This window comes from Uloborus diversus, chromosome 10 (assembly GCF_026930045.1).
Source record: "Uloborus diversus isolate 005 chromosome 10, Udiv.v.3.1, whole genome shotgun sequence".
NCBI lineage: Eukaryota > Metazoa > Arthropoda > Arachnida > Araneae > Uloboridae > Uloborus > Uloborus diversus.
Genome location: NC_072740.1, coordinates 96,973,508 through 96,984,290, shown reverse-complemented (window position 1 = coordinate 96,984,290; position 10,783 = coordinate 96,973,508). Strand labels below are relative to the sequence as shown.

The 10,783-nt window shown below is 31.6% G+C and overlaps 1 protein-coding gene across 1 annotated transcript in view; it reads right to left on the bottom strand.

Moving 5' to 3' along the window:
- Positions 1–3,178: 3,178 nt before the first annotated feature.
- LOC129231100 (inversin-like) overlaps positions 3,179–10,783 on the bottom strand; it is a 41,442-nt gene continuing 33,837 nt past the window's right edge. Inside the window, exons 4-8 of the mRNA XM_054865347.1 lie at positions 6,175–6,240; positions 5,906–6,007; positions 4,976–5,074; positions 4,320–4,371; positions 3,179–3,186 (exon numbers count right to left, since the gene is read on the bottom strand). Coding sequence (XP_054721322.1) covers positions 3,179–3,186; positions 4,320–4,371; positions 4,976–5,074; positions 5,906–6,007; positions 6,175–6,240 — 327 coding nt within the window. The remainder of the gene's footprint in view (positions 3,187–4,319; positions 4,372–4,975; positions 5,075–5,905; positions 6,008–6,174; positions 6,241–10,783) is intronic.

The window sequence follows — 10,783 nt, the reverse complement described above, 5'->3', positions numbered from 1 at the left end:
AAAGGAAAACTGAGCCAGAATTCTGTTGGAAAAAAAAAGCAAATGTGTCTTCAGCTCCAAGCAATATTCAGGGAAGTTATATGTAGTAAAAAACAGAAAACAAAAAACGGATTTTTTGACAGAGAAACCAATTTTTAGACTGTGGATCTTTTTTTTTTGTCATCAGCCGTTATGTTAAGCTTTAAAATGAGGGGTAAATAACAGAACTTTATTAAGAAATTAGGAAGACCTCTCATATCAACAGTAAAACAGGCTACAGAAGTAAGATACAGGATAAGACAATGAAGAGAAGTGTTTTCATTTTGGAAAATTTCTACCAGGCTGCTTAACCGTTACAGCTTAAATGGCAGCATGTGTTCATCATTTAACCACATGGTTAAAATACAAAATCAGTTGAACTAAGTACGTTTTTTTAAGCGTAGTTTTTTAAATGTAGTCAAAATGCAGGGATGTGCCGACCAAAACTCGCTTTTACGGAAACTTGGGAGCAGGAAAATGGTGAGTTTGGAGCAGCTAGGAGCAGTAAAACGTAAAATTTGGAGCAGCAACATTGCAAATTTGAAGCAGCCTGGAGCAGTAAAATTGCAAATTTGGAGCAGCCTGGAGCTGTAAAATTGCAAATTTGGAGCAGCCTGGAGCTGTAAAATTGCAAATTTGGAGCAGCTATGTATATTTTAGGGCTAGAAAAATCTTTAAAATTTGACATGCCACGCCACGCATGTTTGTCTAAAAAATACATACCCGAATAAAATTTTTACATGCTCAGTTTTTTATTGTATTATAACAAAAATATTTGAATTTGTCATATAGCATTAATAAGACAAAAAACTAATTTAAAAGTTTATATCTGAGTCAAGAATTATTTCAATATAAAACATTAAAAAAAGTTTAAATAAACAGTACATAATAAGTTATCATTAAAATTACCAACACTTAATTAAAAAATTATAATAATTGCATGCCCAGCCGAACATGTAAGGGTAAAAGATTCATTATTGATCGGAATTTTTATATATGTTAAGTGTACATGTAATGCGTGATAATGGTCTGAGTTTTCGATGCTGGCAGAGCTTGAACTCTGGTCCAGCTGGTTAACAGCCCCAAAGGCCTGGTAAACAATCCAAGGTAAACTTATCAATTTAACCGAATAACTCAGAACAGTGCTTTTAAACAGGTTTTTTTTTTTTTTTTTTTTTTTTGATGGAATTTTTTTTTAGAACATGGGGCTATTTTTCATCATTTTATTGCAAGATAAGCTTTAAAATGAAGAGCGGGTGATGGAACTTGATCAAGAAATGAGGAAGATCTCGCATAGCAACAGAAAAACAGGCTACAGAAATAATATTTAGGATTATAATTTTTTAGACACCAGATGCAAACGTTGAAAACTGTGTGCTTCTTATCACTCTCTTGATAAAAAAAAGTTGTTTCTGACAAATTGTGGGCTAATAGTTTAAAATTGTTTTTTAAAACATTTAAACGAACAGCATGATTTATTATTTCGTCAAAAAATTTAAAACTACCAAGTCCTGATGCTGATATGCACCCTCACGCAAGAACACCTTCGCAGTCCTGATTAACTGATCCAACTATGTTCTTAAGATTAAATTTCTCATTTTTTCTTACATTTAAAGTCATACAGCAATTTAACCAAAAATGTTGAATTTATTTTCATCTGAAAGTAAGACATTATTCCAATATGTTTTGAACTTGTTTATCATTGATTTTGCAATGGAAAGCGGAAGCTTTCTGTTTTTCGCATGAAAAAGAAAATTTCTGCATAAAGAGGTCCCATTAAATCCAGCTAATCAGAGAACTTGGCAAACAATTTTAGGCGAAAATGAACCAAAAAATTTTTAAATGAATTCTGCAGAAATTTTACAGCAATGAAATGTATATTTTTTGTAGCTTTTGACCCTCTGACGGTCCTGGGTCATGAGTAAGATGCGTGAAATCCTTTCCAATGAAATTTTTTTTTGAGTAACTTGCCATGTAAATCAAGTGCTCTACCTTCAATTGATGCCTAGCTACTGCCCTGCACTTTGGACCATTTGACAATGATCATTTTGGCATCAGAAAAATAAGCATAAACTGCTTTTGAAACATGCTCGGTAGGGCATAATAAGACGTTCAAAACCATCAGAGAGTTAACTGTAAATTTCTGATTATGCTTTGTTAACTTTGCCAGTTGACCTTTTCTTACCTAGTTTTTGATCCAATTCTTTTCTTTAAAGAATTTTATCTCACACTTCACTATAGAATGGTATAAATTAACTAATCCCAGAGACATTTCAAACCAATTTACCGCTACTATGAGGGAAAAGAATAAAATTTCGAAAGGTGTTTGTTGTTTTTACAAACACCAGCCATTTAAAAATAATAAGCAGAATACTTGGGAAAAAATAGACGAAAAATTAGAGCCTAATGACTTTAGAGTGTCAACACCAATACAAAAATACTAAATAAACAACAAGTGATAATTTTAATCATAAATTTATTCGAAAATATTCCAGTGTACAATTACTTTTGCGTGTCATATTATTTCTCTATCTCTTCGTTTTTTGACAAATTTCAAAAATAAAATCATGCAATAGTTTGAAAAAACTACTGGGTTTTATTTAGAATTACATAAGAATAATGTGAAAAAAAATTGAACTTTATATTCAAATTCAGTTTTGCATTATTTTGGTTTTGCTACAAAATTTCAAGGTGTACGAACACTTTTGGGAGCCACTATTTAATCCTGCACTTCAGTAAATAAATCAAATTCTTACTTTCTATAAAAGAAGATTTCTAATTGCATAATTATGTAAACACTATAAATTATGTTCTCCGCCAACATAAGGAGAGAAAAAAAAAAACACATTCAAATTCCATCATAATAACTAAGCTGTTCTACATCATTTCTTTTTATGTTGCCATTGCCAGAAACAATAGAAAGAGCAGACATCCATTAAATAAAATAATAGAAAGCATTTTATACACATTAAATGAAAATAAACAGCAAAATTAAACATAAAACACATCAGACGATAAATTTACAAAAAAGCAGTATCCACATACTTTACACAATAAACTAACTATGGCTGAGAACAAATTAGTCCAGTTACCTCTTCGTGCAGCCCAGTGCAAAGGTGTACAAAATGAGTTGTCTAATACATCAGAATTGCAATTTTCTCTAGAAATCTAAAATATAAATTAGAAACATAAGTATCACGAATTGGACTCATTGCTTGCTTTCATAGGTAGATAATATAAATGTACATGCATATACTGTGTGTGGATACATTTACTGCAGATATGTGTATCTTCCCCTAATACTCAATTAATGTAAATCTTAAACACTGGCTATCTTCAAAATTTGCAGATAAAATAATGAAAAAGTTCATCTCTAGCTTTCATTTCATGAAGCAAAAGGTATTAACTGGCTAAAAGTTGTATGTATTCACTTAATTTGGTTTTTCATATACCTGCAAATAGTTTTAAATTGAATGAGCAAAAACCATTTTCTTTTATCTCAGGCTTTTTATGGCCAATCAATGTTAATTTTATTCTTACATCCAAGCTCAATATGTCTCTATAGGTTCCTATTACTTGGCGAGTGTAGAAAATACCATGCTTCTAATCACTTTATTACTTCATTGTACACAGTTGAAGAAGTTTTACAATCCTGAAATATTTTGGATTTCAGATTTCCATGAGAACCATTTTTGAAGCATTACTTCCTTTGAGGAAACTTAGGTAAAATTTCAATATACAGATTGCCTACTGATGTAGTGATTCAAAATCCCATTATAATTTCAGTGCACTATTTTAAATGTTTCCAGTTGCATTTGTTTTACACAATTTCATGACTAAATAAAAAGATAAAATAATTCCCCATCAGCAGTGCAATTTACAGATAAAACTGATATTTTTTCTTCAGCTTTACCGTACTGTAGGATTCCTAATTTTGGAATCTCGTAATCTAGAAGATCCAAAACAAGACCCAGGTGTGACAATAGTATTTACAAGATGCAAAGACATAGAAATCTCAAACACAACAAGCAAAATTTCGGCAAAGTCTGAGTCCCTGTTGCCATGTTTCCAAAAAAAAAGTTGTTTATTATCTATTGAAATAAAACATAAAATAAGCTAATCTAAGGTAATGTATGTCAAAATAACTTCTCATTGTCAAGAATATCAAAATATTAACAGGATGCAAAAAGATTGAGTTTGCAAACAGAGGAAGAAATTCAAGGTTTTCCAAGGGCTTACGAACCTTGGAGAAATATCGGTAGCTCTGCTACGATTTGACATCATAACTCCTCCCCCCAAACCTCTCCATTTGCTCGATTTCCATACTGCAGCAGTTGAAGGAGGAGTATCAATCTGAAGCAAAATACAGGAAAGTCAGGCTCAATAGAAAAAAGGTGCTGCAGCAGCGTATTTGGGTGTAACTAACATCAGCACACAGTATCTTTTAATGTAATGAAAACTTTCAAAATCTGATTTTTAAGAAAAAACAATATCAAAATGCACTAATCGGATCAAAATGTTAAAAAGCGGTCTAAAGCGGACTTTACCCTGAAAAACGGACTTAGGCAAGAAAAGCGGACCATTTGGGAGCCCTGCAAAAGGGATGGAAATTTTCTCAACTCTCCTGTACCTGTAGTGTAGTAAATGCTCCACACCCACCACAGTCATTTGTAGAATCCTGATTATTTTGCAGGAGAAAAACCATTGGTGAGATAAATCACCATTCGTGACTTTGAAGAGATTTGATTAATCTATGATTGTCAACTGAAGTTCAATTATAGAATTTAAGGAAAAAAATGGTTCACAATGCATTAACTGCCTTGTAAGCAATAAAAACATTTGCAAGTAATGCTCTAGTAAATACAGTATTATAAGAGAAAACGAAGTTCATTATTAAATTATATTTAGAGACAAATCTAAAGATTAAATTAAAAAATAAAGTATATAAGGGACATACCAAATGATGCACTATTTCAACACTGCCACTTGATACAGCAAGATGAAGAGCAGAACGACCTCCGTAATCTTGCCAATTAATGAGAGTGCTTTCATGATCCTGTGATGAGAAAATTTTAAAAATATATTTACTGATACGTTAATGTGACATTAGATAAAATTAAGTAAAGGTATTTACGATTATAATTGAAAACATTATTGAATTGTTTAAGATCATGCAGATACATAAAATTAAATAAATTTCTAACAGAAGAATTCATAAAAAGAACATTTTCAAGATCATCAATATTGTGCAGGTAAAATCACCACAGATAAAAATATTATAGAACGACCTAAAACAATCAAAACAGTCAAAAACCTGAAGATATTTTTCATTATTAAAACCAGACAGACAATAAATAACGCACAAAAGCAATTTACGGGAAAAGCTTAAATTTACAGATATCCACAAAGATTCAAAGTTTAAGTCCAGCATGTCAATATTAGCAGCAGAAAAATAGTTCTTGATAGCAATAATTACACCACCACCACCACGCGTACAGTCATTAGCCACAAAATCAATCTTTTCTGAAAACAGCATATCTATTGTCAAATAAGTCAGCAGAATCAATATCTTGACAAAGCCAAGTTTCAGTAAGACAAATTATATCAAAATCTTCGAAAGAAATAGAGCTGAACATATCAGAAATTTATACTAATAAATATCAGAACCTATCAGAATATTGTTACTCAAATCTAGTTATTTTTCAACATTGTTACATGAACTATATAAATATAGCATTAAGAAACAGAGGATCTTTTATCAAAAACTAGCACTATACCAGATAATGAAAACATGATTACTTAACAATACAGGAAAGAGACTTATCTCTCATATTTAATACATAAAAATATAAAAATTTGTCATAAAAACTCATAAAAACTACCTTACCAACAAAATCTTAACAATTTCTAGGGCCTTAGATTCTTTACGGAGAACAACAAAGTGCAGTGGTGTTTTACCTTCTTTATCAGGAATACAGATATGAGCATCCTGAAATATTAAATTTTGTTTTAATGAACTATTTAAGCTTTTTTTCAATCGGAAGTAAATAATTACACTAAGGAAATCTGTTGTACTTTTATTAATGTTCAAAATATAAAGTGAGGAGTAGATAAGAATCAATTCAGATAAGTAAAATGATAAATAAGCATACAAACCCGGGCTAAAAGCATTTTCAGATGCTCCAGACACGCATATGCTGCACTCCAATGCAATGGGGTTTTCTGAAAAACATTAAACTTGAATAGACACACATAGCAATGAAGATTTTCATAGGAATGAGCAAGAATAGTGTCAAAAGCATATTTAAGGTTTTTTTTTTTTGCTGCACAGTATAATTGGAATGCTTGTGAATTTTTTTTTTGGTTTTCTTGTTTCAGAGAGCATAATTTGATGATGGCTGCATAGCAGTAAGCATCATATAAGATTCTGCAACTGTTATATTTTAAGTTGCAGTGATCCAGCAGTTATAATCTTTATTGGAAATTAAGGACAGGAATGTTAGTGGTTGCTAATCACTTTTTTGACATACACTTAATATTTTATTAAATTTTGTACTTTGCATGAACTTTTATAGTTCATAGTAAATTTTAAAATTTGAAATTAAAAAAAAATATCTAAAAATTTTGAGATGCATTTTAGAGATCACTGCTAAATGCTTTGAAGACAAAATTTTGTACACAACAATATGTCAGGGCTAGGGCAGTGCGATATACTGATATACAGTCATTTATCAATAAATATCTACTACTGCGATAACAATATTTAGATTTTTATCCGTTTGATATATCGCTTGAAAAGGAAATACAGGATTTAATTACAGAGAATTTGAAATACTGACTCAAAAATACATAATCTTTCATAGTTTGGTGTGATGGGTAAGTGTTTGAAATTTTAAGAAACTATCTGCATTCTTCAAACAGTTATTTAATATTTATTTTTTAATTATAGTAAAAGGGAAAATTAATTGCTCTGCCAAAGGTCAAGTGGACCGCTTGACAGTTTGGTCTCCGGATCCCCTCCCCTATAAAGTTTTCAAGACTTATATTACTATGATTCAGAGCAGGTCCCTTCCAAGAGCCATGCCCCTAGTTTCTGGCAAAGCTGACATGGCCTCTCGTGGGCCCAGAAAAGTGAATGTGTGTTGGTTAAGAAAGCATCTTAACACAACAATTAAAAATTAACCAATTGAGGTATCAACACGATTCATAGTTCAAATTAAACATAAACCGTTGATATTGTGCAAAATAAAAGGTTTAAGCAAAATACTGAACAAACATTTTTATTTTGAAAAAATGAAAAACGAAAAAATACTAAAGGGTTATTTCACATCAAATTGCCTAATGCCATGTGATGTCACATCTCCGATTGTCTCAATTATTTTTTTACAAATAGATATCTATGAGACAAGCCCAAATTATTTTTCTTTAGATTTTTTGAATGAAAATTATGCTTTGGTGATTTTTTTCAAAAATTCAATTTTTGATTATTTTTTGGAGTTATCGTATTGGCATGAATTTAGAAAAATCTAATTTCTTTATTTTTTAACCTATTAAGCTGAATTTTTTATCAATTTCAAGCAAATACTTTTTTTTTCAATGCAAATAGCAGAAATTATTCTGTGAATAGTTCGGTGTTGCCACTCCTTATCTAAAGTTAGTTTTTATGCTTTTTCAATAGGGAGATTAAAAAAGTCATACCTCCGGAGTACCAACTATGATTTGACTCAATTTTTTTTTGCATCATATTTAAATCATTATCTTGCTATGTAAAAAAAAGTAGGAGGGTGTTTTTTGTTCTTTTGAAATAAAAAAATCTAAGTTTGTTTTGCAGAAAATACAAAGTTTCTATTACTTTAAGCCCAAAAGCTTTTCAGAACAATAAGTACTGGACTGTCAAAGGATGAAAATTGGTTCGTATCAGTAGTTAAGCGCTAAAAAGTAGTTCACTTTGGAAAAGAATTGTGCAAAAACCTCTGCTTCAGACTTCAGAAAAAAAAAAAAAAATTTTTGATTGAATGTATTCTAAATATGAATAGTAATTTGAAGAGTACAGTGCTGGCAAAAAAAAAATCTTTATATTTAGTTAGCAATAAAAAACTTAACATGCAAACTTCTTGTCATGATTTTATTTGGCATGCTCCCTAGTTTTTTGGCCGAATGCCAAATATTCAGCCATATTGTGGCGAAATATTTGGTATTCCGCCAATTCACAAATTAGCATGACAAGTAAAATCATGACAAGAAAAAGTTATGTAAAGTTTTTAATTGCCAACCAAATGTAAAGATTATTTTGCTAGCATTGTACAAACTATGAAGAATTTAGTTTTATATTTTTGTTAAAGTATCTCTTACACCCACGGAGATATAAGCATTTCTTTCAAAAATATGAATTTTTAAAAGGCTTTTGGCTCATAACACGCAGAGTTTTATGTCAAATATTACCAAACTTTCAGATATTTGACAGCATACAAGAGAAACACAATAATAAAATTTGAAATTAAAATATTGAAAAGTTGTTGAAATATGAACGTTTAAAGCAGTTGAATTTTCACTGTGTGTGCGCGAAAGATATCAATTTATGTTAGGAGAAACTATTTAAAATTTTTAGTGAACCTCACAAATGTGCCTTGGTTGAGTCAAATTAGAAAGCATGTTTAAGTAAATCATTAACATTTATTAGTTCAATAAAAAATACAACATGATAAAACAAACATTTTAAAACTTTTAAGTAAAATTCATATAGAATCCTAAATCCAGATATAAACCAAAAACTATTGCAGGAATTCTAACATAATTGAAGAACGTTTATACCACTGGTGCTCCATAAAACTCCATCTTGATAAATAGTCCTGAGGCTTTGAACTATCTTGACAATGGTAATTTGTGGCACAAATCAGGAATGGAACACAGAAGGCCAGCCGGCCTAGCGTACACCTTCAGCAAATGGATCTGGCTGTCAATCCATTTCCAGCCAGATGATTATCAGAAACCTGGGCAGCCAGCCCACTTCGGAAACTATACGGGAAACATCAACGTGGAGGAAGAGAGAGAAGATCGATGAACGGATGTCTACCGCTTAAATACATCTTTACTGAAGTTCCATTCAATTTGCATATTGTCATTAGAATGTTCAATGAAATTCTTGAAAAATAAACTCCAGAAAAGTTATTGGCAACAGTTAAATTCGTTGAAACCATTTCTTTGATGAACATTTTCTTTTCACTGTGAGTTTAACCACTAACTGCGAAGCTTGTTTACTTTTCTCACCATGTTTGTTAGAATAAACGAAAGTTTTGTATGCAGAATTTTTTAGTGTAGCGTCAAGGTATAGAGAACCCCCTCATATAAAATAATTAAGTATAATTAATATAATTGCCCTAGCAACAGAAAGTCAAGAAAAATTAATAAAAATTTCTAATATTTTGACAATTTATAACGTTTATAATCCAAAGCAGAGAAAGATCCTACACCTTGTGATAAAATTTCAGCTCGATATCTTTAAAATTCAAGAAGTTATCAGAGATCTAATGAGCCAAATTTCAATAATTCTTCAATAGGCGAAGAATCGTAAAGTTCGTAAACTGGTAACACATGCCTGCCATCATTCAGTGCGATTCATGATAAAAACAGATTATTTGCAAACAATCCCTCACGAGTTGTCACCTATCAAAGAATTATTGAAATTTGGCTCATTAGATTGCTGATAACTTTTTAAATTTTAAAGATATCGACCTGAAACTTCATCAGGAGGTTTAGGATTTATCTGGGCTTTACATTATAAAGGTAAAGATTTGAAAAACATCCGTCATAAATTGGATGTCCGAGAAAAATCCCTTTATGAGAGGGGTGTGGCGAGAACTCTTTTCTGTGAATTCTTGAACACCTAAAGAACTATGAGTGAAATTTAGCAAAGATCCAACAAAAACTTGATTTCTAAATGAGAAAAGCCGTCTCTGGAAGTAAAAAACTTCTATGGGGTTTTTTGTCCTCTGAGGAAGGGGAGAAAACTCTCTGTGAATTTTTGAGCATCGAAAGACCTCTGTGACAATCTGACATGAACTGGATTTTTGTATGAGAGAAAACCCTCTTTAGGAGGAGGGGAGGAGTCTGCACCTAAAACGAAGGGAAAACTCCCCCATGTGAATTCTTGAGCATTAAAGGAACCTATGCACAAGATTTAGCAAAAACCCATCACTAGCTTTTTAGCAGTGGGAAAAACCTCTTTGGGGGTTATGCCCCCCCCCTCGATAGGGAGTTGTGAAAATCCCTATGTGAGTTCCTGAGCATCTAAGGACCTATAAGCCAAATAGGCAAATATCCAAAGCAAACTGGATTTGCTCAAGGAAAAATCCTCTATGAGTCCCCCCCCTCCCCCCGTCATTGGAGTTGTCAAAAACACCTATGTTAATTCTTGAGCATTGAAGGATCTATGTGCCAAATTTAGCAAAGATCTGACGTAAAATAAGCTACGGGGGTTTTTGCCCCCATAGAGAGGGGCAGATGAAAACTTCTTATGTTAAGTCATGAGCATTCAAAGACTTTTTTTCCAAATTTGGCAAAAGATACAACCTAAATTGGATTTTTGTATAAGGAAAATTTCTCTTTGTTTTTTTTTGCACAGATAGGGGAGTGAAAACTATCCATTTGAATTCTGGATCATCAAAGGACTTCTGTGCAAAATCTCATGTAAACTGAATTTTTATGAGAAAAGGGTAAGTTACAAACATAATTATTGCGTAGTTTTTACCTGTGAAAACAGAATATT